Source organism: Dipodomys spectabilis, unplaced genomic scaffold, assembly GCF_019054845.1.
Source record: "Dipodomys spectabilis isolate Male_0828 unplaced genomic scaffold, ASM1905484v1 ptg000098l, whole genome shotgun sequence".
NCBI lineage: Eukaryota > Metazoa > Chordata > Mammalia > Rodentia > Heteromyidae > Dipodomys > Dipodomys spectabilis.
In genome coordinates, this window is record NW_024870775.1 from 8,782,292 (window position 1) to 8,807,086 (window position 24,795).

Consider the following 24,795-nt stretch of genomic DNA (forward strand, 5'->3'; position numbering starts at 1 on the left):
TCACATTTATAATAACTTTTTTAGAAAGGGCTGGAGGTTGGAAGTGGCGTTATAGCTCAAGTGGTAGAGCGCTCGCCTTGAGCTGAAGAGCTGAGGGACAGCGCCCAGCCCGAGTTCAAGCCCCATGACCGACAAAAAAAAAAAAAAAAAGAAAGGGCTGGAGGTGTGGCTTAGCTGGTAGAGGGAGTGCCTAGTAATCTTAGCTACTTATGAGGAGGCTGAGATCTGAGGATCGTGGCTCAAAGCCAGCTCCAGCAAGAAAGTTCATAAGACTCATCTCCAATTAACCACCAGAAAACTGGAAGTAGTGCTGTGGCTCAAATGGTAGAGTGCTTACCTTGAGCTGAAGAGCTCAGAAAGAGCACCCAGGCCCAGAGTTCAAGCCCCAGGACTGACAAAAAAAAAAACGTTGGGTGCCAGTGGCTCACACCTGTAATTCTAGCTACACAGGAGGCTAAGATCTTAGGATCACAGTTCAGTACCAGCCAGGGGAAGAAAGTCCTTGAGACTCATCGCTAATGAACCATCAAAAAGTTGGAAAAAGAGCTGTGGCTCAAAGTGGTAGCCTTGAGCACAAAAACTGAGACAGTGCTTAGACCCTGAATTCAAGCTCCAGGACCAGCACACATACATCTAAATCACTCACATAGGTTGTATAGAGAGCTCAGTGGTAAAGCACGTACCTAACATGCCTAAGACCCTAGGTTAGGGCTATAGCACCCCACCCCACCTTCTCAAAGGTTCACACACAGTAAAACAGCTCAATGAAAACTGAATTACCTGATAATCTTTATTGAGCAAGTGAAAGTAACCATGAAACAGTGCTTCACTCAGGCAAGGCCTGTTTTAACTGTGTAAGGGCAATGTCCAGCCCCATGCACAACTCAGGCCTCTCCTTAATAAGATGGCACTCTGACCCAATATTTAAACTTGGGCAGAATGATTCTGGAAGGCTTTGAGCCACTGAGGTTCAGATCCTTTTTCTGTGCATTGTGCTCTGCAGTGTGTGACCCCAGCTTATGACTGACATACACGGGCAAAGGCAGGTGTGGGCACTGTCCCAGCTCCTCTGCTTGGCTTCGTGCAACTCAAATTTCCCACTCTGCCTCCCCTCTCAGAACCATCCATGGATGAGAACAGACCACAGAAATTAAACCAAGACTAAGATGCTGGGGGAATCAAAGTTTTCTGATATACAACACAAACATCTGAAACCAAAGGGCAAAAGTGAAACATAGCAGTGAGAGAGGTTATACCAGGCAGTTACACTGCCAATCCAGGAAGATTACAACCCACACAATAAAAATAGAGCTCAGGGGCTCCCTTCCTCCAGAAGATACTTTAATACAGGAAGCAGAATATTACATCCTCCTTGTAGTAAGCACTGTTTGTACTGAACACTTTACTATTTAATGGTGTATCACATCAGCATACTTTTGCAGAAATTAAAAAAGCAGCAAATGAGTATGATGGCAAAAATCAGGATGAAAACTCCTAGTATATCTGTGAGAAACTTTACAGATTTTTAACTTTAGATATTTGCAGCACTATAGAGCTTTGACAGCTACATGAAAACAAAAGTCATCCCAATGTAGGCTGTTCAAAAGCCTAATTCATGAAGTAGACAATTTATTCTGTTTAAGAAAATGTTTATTTAGGATGGTAACACAAGATAAGTCATGCAAGAGCTCAGTTTAAAAAAAAAAAAAGAATATAAGGAATGGTAACTGGTGCTGCCAATTAAAAAATATCACAAATCCTCTTATCACTCAACAGTGATATAAAAACCCACTCGATTCTGGGTGTAGACATGGTTGTGGTCAGCTTTTGATTTGTTTACAAAAGCAATAGGTTAAGTATCATGTTCCATTCCTCAGAGGAGTGGAGTCCTGTACCCAGCAGGATCCATCATTACAGCCCCTCCCAGGGGATCCTGGAAGAGTCCCAAGCTGATGCAGACCCCTGTGGTGACTCTCAACTCCATCTCTTTTCGGAACTTTAAAATTCTGGTAATGAAAACCGAGTTGCAAGCCATATGCACCAACCTCAAATGTAGTGTGTCTTCCATGGAAGGATTTCCACAGCAAGTGGGAATAATTTTGGACTAATGGACCCAACTAAACATAAGATCTCAGATTCCCAACAAATATAGCTCATCATTTTGGCAAAAAATAAAAATAAAAATAAATATAGTGGGATGCGAATTTGGTTTGAATATATAATCTACCAGCTGTCAAGGGGGTACAATTTCATTGCAGACAGAATCAACAATTTCAATGACTTTTTTTTAAAATAAAAAAAGCTTTCCTCACAAAATCATCACTTTTGGAACTATCCCAATTAAGCTACACACTGAATTTATTAATACAGAGTTTCTTTGTGTAAAAAAATCTTTGTACATAGTAATAAAAAAAGATAAGGCAAGATGCATTAAACAGAAACATCTGCTTGTTGTCCTCCATGTCCTCACAGAGCCACCGGTGACTGTGTGCAACCAAAGAGTGAAGTTTCTGCTTTTCCGCATCAAGCGTCTCGTGCCTTTGCTATGGTACGAATTCTGTCCGAGCACCCTGAAGGACAGAGGCTGATGATGTGCTTTGGCACTTACGCTGGCAAACTCAGCTTCTTTCCCTTGAGCACTAGAAGACAGAAACAAAAGGTTATTCTTCTCCTTCCTGCTCATAGCATCTTGCAAACATAAGACTCTACCAAGCAGAAGGAAGTAAGCAATTGCTTTTAAAAATTAGAAATCACATCAAATTCAAAAACTGGTCTTTTTTTCTGATTTGGGTTCACTGGCCATGGCTGGCTTTACACTCTTGATTCTACCTCAGCCTCCCTAGTGTTGGAATTACAGAGGGCAACTATTATGCCCAACCACAGCTGTACTGTGTAAATAAGGAGTAATATCATAAACATTCCCGTAATCAACATATAAAATATGACTTATGGAGGAGTCTCTTGAAATTTTGGACATTAAAAAAGAGATGACATTTACGTTCTTTTATTAAGCAGGTTCACCATTAGAAATGCCAGTATCTATTGATAGCAGGGACTTAAGTCTAGATCTGTGGTTAGGCTGAATTCCTCACTAATGTCCGCATGAATCTGTAGACCTATGCATAAATAAATACACACCTTTTTCTAAGCAAGGACCATAGCTTTTATCATGTTTTTAACAGCCAAATTCATACAAAAATATGATTGTAAATACTGGGTTTTAAGCCGGGTGCCGGTGGCTCACGCCTATAATCCTAGCTACTCAGGAGGCTGAGAAAAAGCCAGCCCGGGCAGGAGAGACCGTGAGACTCTTATCTCCAATAAACCACTAGAAAACGCGAAGTGGCGCTGTAGCTCAAGTGGTAGAGCGCTCGCCTTGAGCTGAAGAGCTGAGGGACAGCGCCCAGACCCAGAGTTCAAGCCCCACAACTGCCAAAAATAAATAAATAAATAAATAAAAAATACTGGGTTTTAATAGCAGCAAACCAGTTAAGGTACTAACAGGCCAGGTAAGCAAATGACAGTGCATAAAACACATAGCGAAAGACACTATAATTCCTGTTGTTGGACATGAAAAATATGAGGGAAAAGCAGATTCTAGCCCAGCACTAGTTTGCCTTGTGCCATGTTTGGAATTGTACTGAACACTCCTGGTATTCTTTCTATGAAGGAGAATTAAGATGATTGTCTTGAAAATCATTAGCTCTGATCGAAACTTTTACAATGAAAATAGACATTTTAGGAAAACAATAAAGCTACAGCACAAGAAAAAAAAGTCCCTATATTTAAAAAGGCTGCAAACCCTGATGTAGGTTTTTTTTTTTTGGTCAGTTGTGGGGCCTGAACTCTGGGCCTGGGCACTGTCCCTCAGCTCTTCCGCTCAAGGCTAGTGCTCTACCACCTGAGTCACAGCCCCACTTCTGGCTTTTTCTGCTTACGTGGTGCTGAGGAATTGAACCCAGGGCCTTATGCATCCAAGGCAAGCACTCTACCACTGAGCCATCTTTCCCAGCCCATGATGTAGAATTTTATTTAGTAATCATTCAGATGTTTTTCCTAAAGGATTGGGGGCATAGTTTAGTGCTTGCCTACCACGTGCAAAACCAGGGTTTGATCTCCAGCATGGCAGTTCTTTCTGTGAGAGCATGCCTGGTTAGTCATGCTGGGCAAGGGAGCCAGGCTGAGCACATGTGCAGGAACCAACATACCTTTTGTAATGTACAAGTAGAAGAAGTCGCAGTACAGAATGGTCTGGACCACGCCAGCGACCACAGCAATGAGGTCAAAGAAGCCCTCAAAGTAGAAGCGCCAGATCCAGTTGACTAGATACAAAGCCCGATAGAGGCCCAGGAAGAACAGGTAGTGGGTGGTGATGGTCTCTGCCTCCCCTGTCTTGCTGATCATGAAGAGCTGTGGAAGAATGGCCACCGACTCAAGGTAGATGGAGAAGGTCCACAGAATCTAGAAGACAAACAGCAAGCATCAGTAAGGACCCAGTGCCCACCAGTTCAGGGGGAAATCCTCCAGAGTCCAGGGTGTGGGCATCTTGGTATGAACTGAGTAGCTTGGCACTGCATTATCCCAGATGACTGAGAACATGTCACAGGCAGGGCACTGACAGCCCCATCTCTCCCATTCCCTCTCTCATGGTGGTACTAGGGGTTGAACTAAGAGCCTTATGCTCTCCCTTAAGATTTTTCACTCAAGGCTGGAACACTACCACTTGAACCACACCCCCACCTTACAGTTTTTTTTGCTAGTTTTATGGAAATAAGAGTCTCTGGAATAAGTCTGCCCAGACTGGCTTCAAATCTCAATCCTCCAATCTTAGCCCCATGAGCCACTGGAACCTAGCTTCAATTCTGCTTTCTATGGGGCTGACAGCAGGGGTTATAGTTCTCTCCATCTCAGAACAGATTTTCCTTACCAACTCATCTCCTTTCCAGGCTCTAACTGTTCTACTGCAGAAGGTCTTCACTCAACTAATAACTTTCTACCATGATGATGGTATTGGAAAAATCATCAGTATTACACATTCTGTTTGAGCCATACTTGCAACTTCACTATTTTCCTGGTCTAGAGACAAGCACTACAATACTCTTACCACTACATGATATTGGGCAGCAGGGAGCTGCAGATTTGTGAGTCAGAACACCCTGAGGGTAACCACCAATATTCTACTGTGTTCTGCACTGCTAAGCTATGATGCTTGGTAGATCAGGCATATTAAGCGCTTTTTCAGCTTACAATATTTTCATTTATCAGGCCATAAGCCCTAAGTCAAGGAGCACCTGTATTTTTCTTATGCTTTAAGATTTTTTGGTGTGGTTAACTCAAAGGGGTCAGAAAGAGTGGTAAAGTACAACTAACCCATACCCACCAGCACCAATCCAATAACCTAGAGCAGAGCACAAATTTCTTAGCCCCTGAGAATGGGGAAGAAGGCACTAGGCAGCAGCTCACTGTACAGGGCCAGAGACTCTGCATTCCTGCTCCCAAAAGTGAGGAGGCACCAGACACAATACCAATGCATGTCAGCGTACGTGGAGGAAAGACAAAGGCTAGGCAGAATGGGGAGAAGACTGAGTTTTCCAGACACTAGGGAAGACAGGGCTCTGTGTCTGTATCACAAAAATACAGGGCTTATGTCACTCACTGGAGCATTTGCTTGCCTAGCACATTCAAGGCCTTAAGTGATCCCCAGCACCAAGAAAGAAAAAGAAGGAAAGAAATAAGTGATTAATATCCTGCCCATGAAATTGTAACCCTTCTGTACAGTATTTTCACAATAAAAAAAAAAAAACTAATATGACAGTCAAAAAAAAAAAAAAAGAAAGAAAGAAGTGATTAAATACAGATCCGAGTTTATTTATTAATTTTTTGCTGGTCCTGGAGCTTTAACTCAGGGACTGGGCACTGTCTTTACTTAGCTTTTTTTTACCTTTTTTTTTTGGGGGGGGAGGTCCGGTCGTGGGGCCTGAACTCAGGGCCTGGGCGCTGTCCCTCAGCTCTTCAGCACAAGGCTAGTGCTCTACCACTTGAGCCACAGCGCCACTTCTGGCTTTTTTCTTTTTGCTTAAGTGGTGCTGAGGAATCCAACCCAGGGCCTCATGCATGCAAGGCAAGCGCTCTACCACTGAGCCACCTTCCCAGCCCTGGGCACTGTCTTTGAGCCTCTCTGTTCCCTATGCTAGCGCTCTACCACTAGAGCCACAGCGCCACTTGTGACTTATTCTGTTTATGTGGTACTGAGGAATCAAACCCAGGGCTTCATGCATGCTAGGCAAGCACTCTATCACTAAGCCACATTCCCACCCCGAGTTTATATTCTTTTTATTTATTTATTTATTTTTTTGGGTCCGGTAGTGGGGCCTGAACTCTGGGCCTGGGTGCTGTTCCTCAGCTCTTCAGCTCAAGGCTAATGCTCTACCACTTGAGCCACAGCACCACTTCTGGCTTTTTTCTTTTTGCTTATGTGGTGCTGAGGAATCGAACCCAGGGCCTCAGAGGCATGCAAGGCAAGTGCTCTACCACTGAGCCATCTTCCTAGCCCCGAGTTTATATTCTTAAGGATTAGTATCAGCAGATACCTCCTTCTTCCCCCCAAACCCCCAAAACCTTGGGTGCTTTAATTGCTGTCTATAATTTATTTATACCAAAGGGTGCATGCTGCATGGGAAGTATTGTCAAGTTGGAAAATAAAAACAAAAATTTACATTATCAGCAAACAGGGAATCAGACATGACTTCTTAACTAACCTCAAGAGGAGAGAAGTCATGATTGACAAGGAATGAGAGGCCTCCCACAGGGACCACCAGAAACTCCACTCGGAAGGTGTCGTGATTGCCGTCATAAGTTGCCTTGAATTTCATGTAGATCAGGTACACCGTGGCATAGGAGCAGGCAATGTAGATAAGCTAAAAATGAGAGAACAATGTCCAGATTAGCAATACACAACAAGAGTCATCACTCTCTCAGCTTTCTATAACACCCATCTACTCAGCATTTGGGGGGGGGGGTTGTACTTTATTTATTTTTAAATAGTTTTTTTGGGGTCCGGTCATGGGGCCTGAACTCTGGGCCTGGGAACTGTCCCTCAGCTCTTCAGCTCAAGGCTAGAGCTCTACCACTTGAGGCAAAGCACCACTTCCGGCTTTTTTCTTTTTTGCTTATGTGGTGCTGAGGAATCAAACCCAGGGCCTCATGCATGCAAGGCAAGTGCTCTACCACTGAGCCACCTTCCCAGCCCCAAAGGGGGGTTGTATTTTAATATTTAAACATGGTCAAATTCTTTTCTTTTTTCTTTTTCTTTTTTTGTGCCAGTCCTAGGTCTTGAACTCAGGACCTGGGCACTGTTCCTGAGCTGCTTTTGCTCAAGGCTAGCACTTGAGCTATAGTGCTACTTCCAGCTTTTTCTGTTTATGTGGTACTGATGAACCAAACCCAGGGCTTCATGAATGCTAGGCAAGCACTCTACCACTAAGTCCCAGCCCCATAGTCAAATTCTTTTGGGAGGTGTTCAACTTATAGTACCACCCCCCAATTTATGGCAAAGAAACTCAGCACCTTAAGCCCTGCTCGACTTTTTCCCATGCGTGGAGCTCTACCACTTCTGGATTTTTGCTGGTTAAACTGGACGTGAGAGTCTCATGGGCTTTCCTGCTTGGGCTGGCTTTGAACCATGATCCTAGATCTCAGCCTCAGGAGTAGCTAGGATTACAAGCATGAGCCACCAGCTTGATTTTTTTGAAAGTCATGGAACTTCAACTTGGGGCCTGTATGCTATCCCTGAGCTATATCACTCAAGGTTAGCATTCTACCACTTTGTACCACGGCTCCATTTTTAGTTTTCTGGTGGTTCATTGGAGATAAAGAGTCTCATGGACTTTCCTGCTTAACTGGCTTCAAACCATGATCCTCAGATCTCAGCTTCCTGAGTAGCTAAGATTACAAGCATGAGCCACCACAGCCTGGCAGTGATTATCTTTTAATTTATGTTACTCTATCACTACATACCTAGATCGTTGATAGAAATTCTGTCATCACAATAAAAGCCCTGAAGGTTAGAAATTATTTGGAAAAACCTGCTGCCTCCAAGGGAAAATTCTGTGTATACAGCATCTTGGCTATTCAAAGGCCCCGAAGTAAGGTTTGTTTTCTTTCATCTTCCAGAAGTCAGATGTTATGCCCCCTACCTACCCACCCCAAGTTAAGCTGGGTGTAACTTGTAACAGTGTATACCATAAACTCTGACACTGTGAAAATATGTCAATTTCAAACCACCTATATTTAGGCTCAAGAATCAAACCAGCAAGGTCACCAAATTTAAGAACCAATTTTCACATCAACCAAAACATAAGCCCAAGAATCAAATAGCTGTCTCTGTTCAATCAAATGAGAAGAAATGACTAGGATAGGGACCACACCATCTGGTGTTACTTCTTAGGATGTACAACTTGAGAAACTTAATTAGGAAAACATTTGAGCAAATGACTTAATAGGTAAATAAAGACAGTCAAGCACTTACATGATTAATAAAAAAAATCCACAAAGAAACTAGATAAGGATCAGGGCAGCTAAAGCCTCACTTGAGTGGCTGTGGTCAATGGGGTTTAGCCCACTGGGGCCTCAGCAACCACTAAAGAACAGCTATATCCTAACCCCTAGTGCTCAGCAGATAAAAACTACATGGCTCTCACTCCACTGACTTTCAGGGCTGGGAAGGTGGCTCAGTCGTAGAGTGCTTGCCTTGCACGCATGTGGCCCTGGGTTCGATTCCTCAGCACCACATACACAGAAAAAGCCAGATGTGGTGCTATGGCTCAAGTGGTAGAACGCTAGCTTTGAGCTGAAGAGCTGAGGGACAGCACCCAGGCCCAGAGTTCAGTCTCCATGACTGGAAAAAAAAGAAACTACAACCAAGCAGCTGAGCATAACATGTTACAGTGCACACCAGCAATCCCAGCCACACGGAAGGCACAAAGTAGTATGTGCTACAGTATGTGCTTCAGTGGTAACCTAAGCAAAAAGTTAGCAAGAACTCCACCTCAAAAAAAAAATGTGCATGGGCTGGGAAGGTGGCTCAGTGGTAGAGTGCTTGCCTTGCATGCATGAGGCCCTGGGTTCAATTCCTAAGCACCACATAAGCAGAAAAAGCCACAAGTGGCGCTGTGGCTCAAGTGGTAGAGTGCTAGCCTTGAGCTGAAGAGCTGAGGGACAGCGCCCAGGCCCAGAGTTCAGGCCCCATGACTGGCAAAAAGAAAAAAAACTGTGCATGGTGACACATGGCTGTATTCCTAGCTAGGTGGGAGATAGAAGTAGGTGAATTAGGTGTGGTGGGCCAAAAAAACAACATAAAACCCTACACTGCAGCAAAAAATACTGGACACATGGCTCAAATGATAGAGTGCTAACCTTGAGCAAAAAAGCTCAGGGATAGTGTCCAGGCCCAGAATTCAAGTCCTGGGACTAGCACACACACATACACACAAAAATTGAAGACAAGTAATTAGGCTATCACCTAGAATAATTATAGATGACCCAAACTTGCTTTTTGGTAGACCCAAATATTGCTTTGTCTTAACATGTATTTATAAAAAATGTTTTTGAACACTAAGTGTTGGTGTCACCTGTTTAAATGCCCACTAATAGGCATGAGCTTATTACTTCACTGGATACATCAAAATTAGGTTATCAGACTGCATGGGAGGCAGGCACTCAGAACTTGTAGAATATGAAGGAAATCAAACCCTAGTAGGCATCTCACGAGCCCGTCCACTTTCCCTTCAGAGGCCCCCTTGCCAAATGAAGTTGGTGACTAGTGCTGTGATGATCTTTCTACAAGGCTCCTGCTTGCATAATGTGGGTTTCATGACCAGCAAAAGCTGATGCTCACTCAGGCCCATGCTTGCTGAGTGTGGAGTGGCCCCACTCGTGCTAGGCACCCATTAGGAAGCATGCAAATTAAAAAAAAATTTTTTTTTTTGTCAATTGTAGGGCTTGAACTCAGGCCTATGTTCTGTCCCTGAGCTGTTCTGCTCAAGGATAGCACTCTGTTCTTTTTTTTTTTTTGAGGGGTGCGGGGTCCAGTCGTGGGGCCTGAACTCTGGGCCTGGGTGCTGTCCCTCAGCTCTTCAGCTCAAGGCTAGCACTCTACCACCTGAGCCACAGCACCACTTCTGGCTTTTTTTCTTTTTGCTTATGTGGTGCTGAGGAATCGAACCCAGGGCCTCATGCATGCAAGGCAAGCGCTCTACCACTGAGCCACCTTCCCAGCTCAAGGCTCTAGTGCCAGTTTTCTGGTGGTTAATTGCAGATAAGACTTTCCTACCTGGACAGGCTTTGATCTGTGATCTTCAAATCTCAGTCTCCTGAGAAGCTAGGATTACAGGCCTGAGCCTGAATATTTTCTATTTTGAGAGCTAATAGTTTGCTTCGATATGAATTAGAAGAAAGCAAGGACAACAAAAGTTTCATAGTGCTTAGGGCATATTAAAGGTTTAAAAATGTATTAAGTAAGCCAGGTGCCAGTGTCCTAGCTATTCAGGTGGCTCAGATATGAGGATCAAGGATCAAAGCCAGCCCAGTCAGGAAAGGCTGTGATACTCTTATCTCCAATTAACTACCAGAAAACCACAAGTGGCACTGTGGCTCATGTGGTAGAGCACTAGCCGTGAGTTGAAGAGTTTAGAGAAAGCACTCAGGCCCAGAGTTCAAGTCCCATAACCCCCTCCCCCAAAAAATTACACACACACACACACACACACAAAGTAACTTAGGGTCCAGATGTTATTTAAGCACAATTAATGACAGCAGATACACAGAAGACATCTAAGGAATGCACTTGTGGCTCAAGTGGTAAAGTGCCTGACTAGCAAGTGTGAAGCCCTAAGATTCCTATGCTGGGTGAAAAAAAAAGCCTTAAAAAACTAAGTGGAAACAGGGAAGCAGCAGCAGCCTACGCTACAGTGCCTCACACATTGCAAAATGAGACACTGCACCTTTTATTTCTTGTTATATACTCACCGTCCTAGGAGGTCTGTAATTCCCCACTGTTCCACTGTCATCCCTCTTTCTTACTGGGTTATCAGGAGCTTTAAAAGATGTATCATACTTAAGGAACTTCAAGCTTAATGTCTCTTAAGCCCAAAGTACTTTCTGAAACGGAGTAATTATTCCCAGCCATGCATACAGGGGGGCCTAAAAAGTTTTAGGAATAGCACACAGCCTACATACATTAGTAGTTTCTATAGGTTTCCATTTCTGTTTACCATTACCATACCTTCATAGATGTATTATATAACGAAATAAATGAAGTAAAAAGATCCAGGTAACGAGTTGTGAAGACCAGTGCAAACAGAAGCTGGCTTTTCCCAGAAATACCTAAAGAAACAGAAAAAAAGTGTTAGAAAAGCCTGGAGAGCTTTATGACTGACCCCCACCATCATAACACAGAAATGCAGATGGGGAAATGGGTATGTGAGGGTTCAAGGCCCAGATGTGGAGGCAACTGTAGTGAACATGAGCAGTTTCTGGTTTTCTTTCATTTATTTTGTAACTGTTCCTTCTGGGAGGAACTATTCACTAGGAAAGTGACATCATCATAGGCATCCACCTTACCAGCACAGGTATCCTACTGTGAGCGTTATACTTCTCAAATGTTTCCTCTTAAGTAGGGATCAATTTTTCAGTAACTGTGCTCATTAGTGTTAAAACTTGCCTTTACCTCCAGGTCTTCCTTTCCATGTTCAAACAGTACCTCCTAAGCAAGGAATATGGCTCAGTAGTGGAGTGCTTGCCTAGCATGAATGCAGACCTGGGCTCAGTTTCCAGCACCATCAATACAACATAAATCCCAGTTTCTCCAAAGTCACCAATCTTTTGATGATGGAGTCCCAAGTTACTCTGATATGGGGACAAGGAGTCAGCTGAGGATACTAGCTTAGGTAGGGTCTGAGTAGAAGAACCTCATCTTCTGGAATAAAGGCATGACCTCCCAAAATGACTAGTATATGCCACATGAGCTTGGCATTTCTGGGGTATATTAAGATCTTTAAAAACTCTCTTTTGGATCCACCATGCAGCATGATTGTTTTTTAAACAGTATATAGCTCAGGCTGGACTTGTGGAGGACATTTGTCTTTGGTAGTACTGGGGGCTAAACACAGGGCCTCCACCTGCAAAGCTGGTAATATACCAGTTGAGCTATCCCCCCAGGCTCTGGCCGTGAACTTTTGATCCTCCTGCCTCTATCTCTCTAGCTCTGGGATTATAGCAGTGAACCACCACGCTCATTAGCATCATTACACATTTTAGTAAGTGTGTATTGCACAAGAATGTCTACATTGGGGGCTGGGAAGGTGGCTCAGTGGTAGAACGCTTGCCTTGCATGCCTGAGGCCCTGGGTTCGATTCCTCAGCACCACATAAGCAAAAAGAAAAAAAAAAAAAGCCGAAGTGGCGCTGTGGCTCAAGTGGTAGAGTGCTAGCCTTGAGCTGAAGAGCTGAGGGACAGCGCCCAGGCCCAGAGTTCAGGCCCCACAACCGGACCCCGGACCCCCCCCCCCCCCAAAAAAAAAGAAAGAAAAAAAAGAATGTCTACATTGAAGTCATTTACAACACTGTGGAACATGAAAGTGATATTGTTTTTTAATGACGTTACAATTATTTTGCTGCTTGCTGAAATCAAGAACCTGAATGAAAAAATGTCATTTTTCTAGGTCTGCAGAATTAAAGTTCCAGTCTACTCACAGACACTCAAATAGAAAGGAGGAAAAGTTGAATTTCCTTCCAAATTCATTGACAGAAGCCAATTTTGAGGGTCAAAGAAAGAGATTGGGGCAGTTTAGATGAAAGACTCAACATGAGCAAATTAGTCTTCCGTGGTAATGGAGAACTTTTTCCTATCAGGGATCAATGTTCCAAAGGAAGAACCAAAGAATGGATGCTGAAAGGTGAAGAACACAAGCCCAGAAAGACATGGGAGCAGAAGGCTCATACTGCAGGTTTGCTGACATCTTGAGAGATTTCCAATTGGTTTGCTGTATGGTTCCTTCCAATATTTTATTAAAAACTTAAAGGATATGGACGAGCAAAACTTGAAGAGCTTATTCTAGTGGCGTTTTGGGTTTTGTCCTATTTTTAGCATTCCTTTAGTAAAAAACAAGAACTATGATACCTCTGAACAATGTCTTTGACCTCTGGGAGGTCACCTCTACACACCTTCTCCTCATGCAGTGGACTCGTACAGCACCCACAGCATGGAACTTGCATCATGCTGGCATCTGCCCTAGCTTCTCTTACACACTTGTATAGACACACTGTGATAATCTGGATCCTGCCCTAAAGCAAGGTCATGCCTGACTCCACTTTGTTTTCCCTATGCTAGGCACTGGGTTTCACACACACAAAGCAAGGACCAGAAGACATTTGCTGAATAAATGAATAACACATGGACAAAAGAAAATGAAATTCGGGGCTGGGAAGGTGGCTCAGTGGTAGAGCGCTTGCCTTGCATGCCTGAAGCCCTGGGTTCGATTCCTCAGCACCACAAAAGAAAAAAGAAAAAAGCCGGAAGTGGCGCTGTGGCTCAAGTGGTAGAGTGCTAGCCTTGAGCTGAAGAGCTGGGGGACAGTGCCCAGGCCCAGAGTTCAGGCCCCACGACTGGACCCAAAAAAAAAAAAAAAAGTAAATGAAATTCAAACTGGGCGCTGGTGGCTCACGCCTATCATCCTAGCTATTCAGGAGGCTGAGATCCGAGGATCGCAGTTCAAAGCCAGCCTGAGCAGGAAAGACTGTGAGACTCCTATCTCCAAAAACCACTAGGAAACCGGAAGTGGCGCTGTAGCTCAAGTTGTAGAGCGCTCAACTTGGGCTGAAGAGCTGAGGGACAGCACCCAGGCCCAGAGTTCAAGCCCCACAACCAACAAAAAAAAAAAAAAGAAAAGAAAAAAAAAGAAAAAGAAAAAGAAATCCATCTTAGCTTCATGTCATGGGACAAATTCTCATTGCATGGTATTTTGAGAGAACACTTTGAAGAATTAAAATCCAATGGTGTCTCTATTACTATGAAGACAAAATGCTCTGGGCTCTACCAGCTAGAGGGTGGAATCTCCCTTTGCCCAAGCAAGCAGAGTAGAGGAGAGTTCAGGAAGCAAGTACTTCTTGATATAGAATCAGTATGCTGGAACCTGACTAGCAAGGAGCAGCCTTTCCCTATGAATCTGTAAAGTTGTCAGTCCTCACAGGAAAGCAGGCTCCCAACTCAAGACAGGAGGAGAGGAGGTAGCAATCTCTAGGAAGGATGGTATAGAGTATCTGCTACTAAGTCAGTAATCTATCTATTTGTCTGTCTTTCTATCTACCTACCTATCTACCTGCTGTGAAACACTGTATAGCCATTAAAAAGATTTGAGCCACTTGCCCATGTAATTGTAATCCCTCTGTATGGTATTTTCACAATAAAAAATAAATAAAAAAAGATTTGAGCCAGAGTTAGGTGTGTTAACATCAGGAAAAGATGAATCTGAGATGGAAATCCACTTGTGCCAAAGATAAAACCCAGGGACACACACATGCTAGGCAAGTTCTCTACCACCAAGCTATACTTCGAACAATACTAATCTGCTTTTAGACTTAAAAAAAAACATGTCAAGACTATCAGGTAACAAGTGCTCAACAGAATACCCATAAACATTTCAGATACTGACATCCCAATACCAAATGCCCAAACATCTACAGTAATTTGTCAAATGGAAGTCATTCATTAAAGGTAATATCACTCTTCTGATTCCACATAACCAAGAAGAATTTATAAAAGTCCACAGCTATCAGGCTGGGAAGGTGGCTCAGTGGTAGAAGGCTTGCCTTTCATGTATGAGTCCCTGGGTTCAATTCCTCAGCACTACATAAGCAGAAAAGGCCGGAAGTGGTGCTGTGGCTCAAATGGTAAAGCACTTGCGCTGAGCTGAAGAGCTCAGGGACAGCGCCCAGGCCCAGAGTTCAGGTCCCATGACCGAACCAAAAAAAAAAAGTCCCCATCTATATACTTCGGTGCAGGGTAAAAGTTCTGTTACAGCTTTAAAAAGTTGCCTTTTTAGGGCACGTGTGTGGTAACTTCTGTAAAAAGACCCTTGCCAGGTACTGGTGATTCACACCCTTAACCTGAGCTGTGCAGGAGGCAGGGGTAGGACTGTAGATCCTATCTGAAAGCTAACTAAAGCAAAAGGGCTGAGAGCATAGCTCGCATGGTAGAGTGCCTGCCTAGCAAGTGCAAGGTCCCAAGTTCAGCTTCCCTTAGTATTGCTCCCCCTAATGAAAATGACTTTTCATTACCCCTCTCATTTCCATTTTGTCCCTTTTCTACATGTTTGTATGTGTTCTATGTGTTTATCTCCTAAAGTGTAGCCTACCTGTGTTTTACTACTTGTCCTCTGAATTTCCATCTCAGATTCATCTTTTCCTGATGTTAACACACCTAACTCTGGCTCAAATCTTTTTTTATTTATTTTTTATTGTGAAAATACCATACAGAGGGATTACAATTACATGGGCAAGTGGCGCAAATCTTTTTAATGGCTATACAGTGTTTCACAGCATGGATATGCCAAAACTTGAGGGACCATTTGGGTTGTTTCTAAGTTACATTGTTATGAAGCCAGGCTTCGGTGCTTACACCTGTAATCCTAGCTACTCAGGAGGCTGAGATCTGAGGATTATGGTTCAAAGCCAGCTCCGGCAGGAAAGTCCATGAAACTCTTATCTCCAATAAACCACCAGAAAACCAGAAGTAGCTCTGTAGCTCAAGTGGTAGAGTGCTAGCCTTGAGCTGAAGAGCTGAGGGACAGCGCTCAGGCCCAGAGTTCAAGCCCCATGACTGACAAAAATAAATAAATCTTGCACGAACATCTCTGTATCTAAACAGTGTTTTGCATGTTTTTAGGTACAATGAACACTTTATGTCATTTGGTTCACACCATAACAACTGCTATAGTTCAGAGTCTTTAGAATTACTGGGGCAAAAGACATTTTAAACTTCAGTAAACACTGTTAAATCCCTCTTAGGAAGACTATGCCAATTCACATTCCCACTGCCCCAAGATGGGACTGTCCTTTTCTTGTGTACACGTTAGAGGTTTGTATACCTTTTACTTTTTCCTTCCTGGTGGGAAAGTAACAGTCCGTACTGCCATTTTAACATCCAAGTCCTGAAGTTCTAGTACAGCTTGAGCATTGTTTCATGCCTACCTTCTCTCTCTCTCTCTCTTTTTTTTTTTTTTGCCAGTCCTGGAGCTTGAACACAGGGCTTAGGCACTGTCCCTGGGCTTCTTTTGCTCAAGGCTAGCACTCTATCACATGAGCCACAGCACCACTTCTGGCTTTTTCTGTTTATGTGGTACTGAAAAATCAAACCTGGGGCTCATGCATGCTAGGTAAGCACTCTACCACTAAGCCACATTCCTAGTCCCCTACCTGCTCTTGTTATTTTCTATTAGCTTTCTGTCACATGTACTGTAAATGACTTCTCTCAATTTATTGTTTAATAATACTCTGAATTGTCACGTTCAATTGGAGGAACATGCCATCCTGCCTCTTAATCAGTCTGCTGGGTTCCTTCCAATTCCAAGCAATGAATGTACACTTGATCATCTCTGTCTACCAGCAGATTTCCACTCTCTCTGCAATCTTATTTTTTTTTTTTTTTTGGGGGGGGGGAGAGGGGTTCAATCGTGAGGCTTGAACTCAGGGTCTAAGGCACTGTCCCTGAGCTTTTTCACTCAAGGCTAGTGTTCTACCACTTTGAGCCATGTCACCACTTCCAGTTTTCTGGTGGTTAATTGATGATGAATCTCAGGAACTTTCCTGCCTGGGCTAGTTTTGAACCACAATCCTCAGATCTCAGCCTCCTGAGTAGCTAGGATTACAGCCATGAACCACAGGTGCCCTGCTTATTTTTCTTTTTGTACATATCTGACCATATAAGCTTAAAGGATAAAGGTCTTCTAAGAGTAGAAACTTTGGCTGGCGCTGGTGGCTAACACCTGTAATCCTAGCTACTTAGGAGGTAATCCTAGCTACTCAGGAGGCTGAGATATGAGGATCAAGGTTCAAAGCCAGTCCAGGCAGGAAAGTCTGTGAGACTCTTATCTCCAATAAACCACTGGAAAACCAGAAGTGGCGTTGTGGCTCAAGGGTAGAGCGCCCTCCTTCAGCTGAAGAGCTGAAGGATAGCTCCCAAGCTCAGAGTTCAAGCCCCACAACCACACACACACACACACACACACACACACACACACACACACACACACACACACACACACACACACACACACGAAAAAGAGTAGAAACTTTGTTGCCTGCTGGTGCTCTGAATATCTCAGTGCTTTGAACACAATGGGTGGTTAATGAATGTTTCAGGGCTGGGAATGTAGCTCAGTGGAAGAGTGCTTACCTTGCAAGCATTAAGCCCTGGGTTCGATTCTTCAGTACCACATACACAGAAAAGCCAGAAGTAGTACTGTGGCTCAAGTAGAGCAATAGCTTTAAACAAACAAAGAAGCTCAGGGACAGTGCCCAGGCCAAGTTCAAGCCCCAGAACTGGCAAATAGACATATAAGATAGATACAATAGATTAGACAGATAGAAAGATAGATGTTTCACAGCAATTATTACTCAAGAGACCTGAGCTCAGGGGTTGGGAATGTGGCTTATTGGTTGAGTGTTGCCTAGCATGCATGAAGCCCTGGGTTCAATTTCTCAGTACCACATAAACAGAAAAAACCAGAAGTGATGTTGTGGCTCAAGTGCTAGAGTACTAGCTTTAAAAGCAAAAGAAGCTCAGGGACAGTGCCCAGGCCCTGAGTTCAAGTCTCAGCCCCTGGGTTTGATTCCTGAGCACGACATAAGCAGAAAAAGCCAGAAGTGGTGCTATGGCTCAAGTGGTAGAACGCTAGCCTTGAGCTGAAGAGCTGAGGGACAGTGCCCAGGCCCCACGACCACCCCCCCCCCAAAAAAAAGAGAGGGAGACTTGTATTCAACAGCTACAAGAAGAATCTGGGAATGTGTGTGATACAAATCTTGAGTCAACTCTAATAGATGGGACAATTTTAATTTACTTCAAAACTGTGAACGATTATCTACCCCATGTAATTGTAACCCCTCTGTACGGTATTTTCACAATAAAAAATAAATTAATTAAAAAAAAAAAACTGTGAACAATGGCTGGGAAGGTGGCTCAGTGGTAGAATGGCTGGCTTGCTTGCATGAAGCCCTAGGTTCGATTCCTCAGCACCATATAAGCAGAAAAAAAAAACCGGAAGTGACACTGTGGCTTACGTGGTAGGTAGAGTGCTAGCCTTGAGCTGAAGAGATCAGGGACAGCAGCCAGGCTCAGAGTTCAGGCCCCTTAACCGGCAAAACAAAAACAACAACAACAACAAAACCCGGGGGGGGGGGGGGGGGGGGGCTGGGAAGGTGACTCAGTGGTAGAGCACTTGCCTTGCATGCCTGAGGCCCTGGGTTTGATTCCTCAGCACCACATAAGCAAAAAGAAAAAAGCCGGAAGTGGCGCTGTGGCTCAAGTGGTAGAGCGCTAGCCTTGAGCTGAGGGACAGCGCCTAGGCCCAGAGCTCAGGCCCCACGACCAGACCAAAAAAAAAAAAAAAAAAAAAAAACCCGGGGCTGGGAAGGTGGCTCAGTGGTAGAGCGCTTGCCTTGCAAGCATGAGGCCTGGGTTCGATTCCTCAGCACCACATAAGCAAAAAGAAAAAAGCCGGAAGTGGCGCTGTGGCTCAAGTGGTAGAGTGCTAGCCTTGAGCTGAAGAGCGGAGGGACAGTGCCCAGGCCCAGAATTCAGGCCCCATGACTGCACCCAAAAAAAAAAAAACAAACCCCAAAACAAAAACTGTCAACAATCCAGTTAGGTGATACACAAGGACACAGTTTCTCAGGTCATATTTGGTGTTTTGGAAAGCTGACAGCCTACATAACAGCAGCTAGGAGGGGAGGAAAAGTGACCAGATAAGGAAGGCTAGGTAGCTGACTGTCAGGAGGACTTCCCTAGTTATTTAAGCACAGAAGATACAACACTATTAGAACTTACTAGACTACAGGAAAACATAAATTGAAGCCCTTCATCTAAAAACCACTGCTTGTTCTCCCTAGATTTTCCAGGCCAGGGTCTAGAACAAAAAGTGACCACTTGAACATCAAACTGCCCTAGTAGTTTAGAAATATGAACTTTGGTAGCCCTCTGTCATAACAATGGCAGATGCAACAATAAAAGAATGCAGATTCAGACAAGGTTAACTCCTTGCCCCCATTTTAAAAAGGGTCCTTAATGTAGGGACTCTGGGATTAGACTACCAGATAACTGAATCTCTAGTTTCCTTACCACCCTGCCTCATCTCTCACCCCTAGGAAAGAAATGTATGTGGTTTTGCAGCTCCAGCCATGTTAAAGAGAGAACTGTGGAAATCCTAAAATGAACCTCATACCACTCATACCAGTATTTATCCCCCCACCCCCACCCCCAGGCTAATTGAACTCAGGGCCTGGGTACTGTCCCTGAGCCTTTTTGTATTTAAAGCTAGTGACCTACCACTTGAGCCATAGCACTACTTCTGGTTTTTTGTTTATTTTGTTGGTCGTGGGGCTTGAACTCTGGGCCTGAGCACTGTCCCTCAGCTCTTCAGCTCAAGGCTAGCACTCTACCATTTGAGCCACAGCGCCACTTCCAGTTTTCTGGTGGTTACTTGGAGATAAGAGTCTCACAGACATTCCTGCCCTAGCTGGCTTTGAACCATGATCCTTGGATCTCAGCCTCCTGAGTAGCTAGGATTACAGGTGTGAGCCACCAGTGCCTGGCTTACCTCATTCTGGTATTTTCAAGAGAGAAATACAACCTGGTTATACATGTCTCCTATTCCAGTTATCTGAGAAACTCTTATCAAGTTCTTACTCTTTCAAAAGTCTCTAAACAACTTTTATAATTTAGTATGGAAAAACAATGTAGCTAGTCAAATTTAGGACATAATTCTGAATGACCTTGGTCTTAATTTTTTAAAGGCTGTGAAAACTCACATGCCATAAGGAAAAGCATCCTGTGTGTGACAATGAGAATAGTTTAATAATGCCTACGGAATACTTGGGGAACAACCACAGACTGAGCCCATCTACTTACCTTTCTCATCATTTCAGCTGAAATAATAACATTTTCTTTCATACTCTAAATCTCCCAAATGAGAAGAGAAGGGGGAAAAAGACACTTCCCCTTTCTCGTTGTTACTTAAGGTCCTCTTAAGAATTCTATTTCTGAGGCTGCACTCAATTCTCCCAAACATCTCAGTTTGGAAGACAGCATACTACCTCACCTTTAAAACCACCTTCCAGAAAAGGCGATTATAAGAAACAGAAGCAAGATGAATAGATTCAAAGATTCTGAAGCAACACAAAACTAAAGAACCTAAACTATTACATTTAAACTATTGGTGTCTTGTTAATCAAACATTTACACCAAAACTGCTTAGGCCAAAGCAAATGAATTTATTCAAAATCATTAACTGTAACTTACTGTGTTTCAACTCTGGCTCAAACACTACTTTGCTCATCTCCCTAAGCTTCCTCTGCTCTCAGAACAGAGATAACAGCATCTACCCCACAAGGTTATTTTAAGCACTGCCTAGGATCAGCCATATAAAGCACTTAGCTGACTACTTAGTATATAGCAGTGTATTTGTTAACTATCATAATGACTGAAATTTATTAATTTACAGTCACTGCAATGGAACCCCATGGAACTACATAAAAACTGAGACATTACCTCCAAGTCAGACACACTAGTTCAGTAAATGGACTTTGTAACATTTATTTTGATTGCTCAAAGGTCTTTTTTGGTTTTGCTTACTTCCTGAATCTCGGCTATGTTCTAGAGAAACAGGCAAGTGCCATAGACAGCAAAATCAAAGACATGGTGTTATTTTAGATGTGGAGATTTTTATAAATTAACCAGATGAATGGAATCTCTGTCCCACAGGTTCTTCAGCACTTCTATCTTTCTCTACCTCTCAAAAAATTAAGTTCTTGAATTCTTCAAAAGCTATCTCCCCTTCCATGGGCGAGGCATACAATTAGAACTAAGATTAAGGAAGTCCTGTCATTTTATTTTATTTTGTTTGTTTGTTTTTTGGGTCTGGTCATGGGGCCTGAACTCTGGGCCTGGGCGCTGTCCCTCAGCTGAAGCTCAAGGCTAGCGCTCTACCACCTGAGCCATAGCAACACTTCCGGCTTTTTTTCTTTTTGCTTATGTGCTGAGGAATCAAACCCAGGGCCTTATGCATGCAAGGCAAGCGCTCTACCACTGAGCCACCTTCCCAGCCCAGTCCTGTCATTTTAATAAACAATTTTAACTGGGTGCCAGTGGCTAATGACTTTAAACCTAGGAGTCTGAGACAGAGGATCACTGTTGGAAGCCAGCCTTGGCAGGAAAGTCCATGAGACTCTTATAACCAACTAATTACCAAAAAGCTGGAAGTGGAGCTATGGCCTAAGTGGTTAGAGCATCAGCTTTGAGCAGAAAAAGCTAAGAGACAGCATTTAGGCTGAATTCAAGCCCCAGTACCAACACAAGAAAAATTCTTTTAAAAAAGGTTTTTAAATGTGTATTTCTTAAGCTTTTGGGTTAAGGAAACGTAAAACTCGGATGCTATTATTATCTGGGAAAGATTGTTTCCCGGCCTCCTCCCAGCAAGACTTACAAGAGTGTTCAGACTTCGGGGGAGGGGCTGGGCCAACTCACTGGTGACGTGGAGCTAGGAACTGCATGGAAGCACAAGGGATCTCGGCAGTACCCAGCGCTGCAGTTTTTCGAGAACCCGTTATTACAGCGAAACAAAACCAGTTCGCTTCTCCGAACTAACACACACCACACACACACACACACACACCACACACACACACACACACACACACACACACGCCCCCAGCCCTGCCTGCGGCGCCTGCCATCGATCCGGGGCCCCGAGGACTGGGACGCAGCCAACACAACTCCCAGCACAGGCTCGGTACCACACTCCATAGCCTGGAACTTAACCCACAGCCCAATCCCTTAGGGGACAGGGTGGACATCAGGATGACCTCTTCCCCTGGTCGCCGCCGCCGCCCCCCTGGAGTGGTCCGGCTGCCACGTCAGGCCACGGTCCGGCCCCAATTTCTCCCGCCAAGCCCACTGATTCGAGGACACCTCCCCCCCCCCACTCCACCCCACCCTCCGGCCCTGCCACACACCTTCAGCACGGGACCTCGGCCTGAGAAGCGCCCCAAGACAAGTCCGAGGCGCGGGACACGCCCACCGGACCCCCGCTCTCCTCCCAAACTTTTCAGACACCACAGCACCCTCCTCCCCCACACCGCGCAGTCCGGTCAGCGCCCCCACGCCCGGACGACTCAAGTTCGCCGGGACGGAGGGCCCGGCCCTGCGCACCCCGAGGGGCGGCAGGGTGCTCCCCAGCCTCGGTATCCGTCAGGTCGGCAGGAGAGGCGCGGGGTGTCGGGCCACCACGATCCCAGAGAGGGGTGGGGGGGGGGGGGTCCCGGAGCGACCGAGGCCGACGGGTCCTCGGAACCCGGCCCCGCGCCCCGGTTTCTCAGGGCCTGGCCCGGCCGCTCACCGGCGCAGGAGCGCGTCTTCCAGATCTTCAGCAGCAAGATGACGATGGCCGCCAGGTGGGACAAGTCCCCGGTCAGCCGGAAGATGTTCATGGCGGCAGCGGCGACAGTTGGCGCGGCGGCCACGGAGCTCGGCGACTAAGGAGGCGGCGGCCCCTGAGAGGAAGCGGAGAAGATGGCGAGGGCGGCGCGACGTGGCCGGGGACGTGGCCGAACTGCCGTCGCGCGCGCGCGCTCGCGGGGCATTCTGGGAGAGCGGGCTACTTCCAGGCCCCGCCTCCCGTGCCCCGCCCCTTTAAGGGGAAAGCGCTGGAGATTTGGCTCTTCTCCATCAGCCCGCCTTGGCTTCCCGCTGAGGTCATCCAATCCTCCCTAACTTCCATCTGCCAAGGATTTTGGCTTCTTCTCTGTGCCAGCGATTCGCTTTTACTTTTGAGATGACATTCGCTGGTGATAGTTCTCTTCCCATCCCCTTCCCACTGGCCATAGACTCTACATTCTTGTATGCAAAAATAATTCGTGTTCACGTCACTCAAGGTCGACATTGGAGGTCGATGCAGAAGGATGCAGTTGAAGTTGGGATTCCTATTTTTTTTTTTTTAACCGTTCTGGGGACTGTCTTGCAAGAGAAAGCTGGAAGAGAGTGTAGCTCAGTGGTAGAGTACTTGACCCCTAGCACTGGCGAAGAAAATGGGGGGTGGGGAATGGTAGTGTAAAATTAGAGAGGACATTGAACATTTCTTTCTATAAGTTGAGGAAATAGATCACAAGAAGGTGCCAGGCACCCATGGCTCACCTTGTAATTCTAGCTACTCAGGAGGTTGAGATCTGAGGATCTCAGTTCAAAGCCAGCCCAGGTAGGAAAGTCTATGAGACTCTTTATCTCCAGTGAATCACTGAAAAGCCAGAAATAGAGCTGTTGCTCAAGTAGTGGGCCCTGAGTGAAAAAGCTAAAGGACAGCACGTAGGCCCTGAGTTCAAGTGTACGTACACACACACACACACACACTCAAGACAGTAGATTTAGAGTGTGGGCCCAATAGGGTCCAGGAAACAAGGGCTTCCTACTATAAAAAGCACAAAAGCCAGGAAATGACATGAAATTTGACTAATTAATGATCATATACACTTCTTTTTTTTTTTTTTTGGTCCGGGCATGGGGCCTGAACTCTGGGCCTAGGCGCTGTCCCTTAGCTCTTCAGCTCAAGGCTAGTGCTCTACCACTTGAGCCACAGCGCCACTTCTGGCTTTTTTCTTTTTGCTTATGTGGTGCTGAGGAATCGAACCCAGGGCCTCATGCATGCAAGGCAAGTGCTCTACCACTGAGCCACCTTCCCAGCCCCGATCATATACACTTCTACAATGCTTCCTCCTGTATTTCTGTCACTAGACATTCTTTACCGCTTCATATGACATTGGTTTTTGGTTTGTTGGTTGGTTTTTGTCAGTTGTGGGGCTTGAACTCAGGGCCTGGGCACTCCCTGAGTGTCTTTGTGCTCAAGGCTAGCACTCTATCACTTGAGCCACAGTGCCATTTCCGGTTTTTGAGTGGTTAATTGGAGGTAAGAGTCTCACAGGGTCTTCTCTGACCAGATTGGCTTCAAACTGCAATTCTTAGATCTCAGCTTTCTGAGTAGCCTGGCAACATTGGGTTTTGTTGTTGTTGTTTTGTTTTAACACATTTTCTACAGAAAGAATAGAAAAAACTATTTTATGTAGTGTAGGTGATTTTGATAATTTGGAAACATTTCTTTCATCTTCTCAATTATAATGTTAAGTCATGGCTAGTTTTAGGATTTTTTGTCTTATTTGAGAAAACCTTGATCATATTTCTTCCATTACAAGAGCTGCAGGATTCCAAAGCATTTCTACTGTTCTTTTTTGTTGTTGCTTTGGTTCCTTTCTTTATGCTAATGCCAGGGCTTGAACTTAGGGAGCCGAAAATTCTCACTCACCTTGTGTACTCACAGCTGGTGCTCTGCCACTTGAGCCACACCAACCAGCTCAGCTTTTTGCTTATTAATTGGAGCTAGAGTCTGGCAGACTTTTCTGGGCTGGCTTTAAAGCCCAATCCTCAGATCCCAGCTTCCTGATTAGCCACACAAGCATCAGCACTGGTTCTACCACTTAAGGC

The 24,795-nt window shown here is 44.8% G+C and overlaps 1 protein-coding gene across 1 annotated transcript; it reads right to left on the reverse strand.

Moving 5' to 3' along the window:
• Positions 1–1,636: 1,636 nt before the first annotated feature.
• On the reverse strand, positions 1,637–22,885 carry Kdelr2 (KDEL endoplasmic reticulum protein retention receptor 2). The gene is made up of 5 exons (XM_042686731.1): positions 22,664–22,885; positions 11,282–11,382; positions 6,759–6,917; positions 4,209–4,461; positions 1,637–2,639 (listed from the first exon to the last, which is right to left on the reverse strand). Exons 1-5 carry the CDS (start codon positions 22,752–22,754, stop codon positions 2,605–2,607), a joined length of 639 nt encoding a protein of 212 aa, XP_042542665.1. The 5' UTR covers positions 22,755–22,885; the 3' UTR covers positions 1,637–2,604.
• Between the last annotated feature and the right edge of the window lie 1,910 nt (positions 22,886–24,795).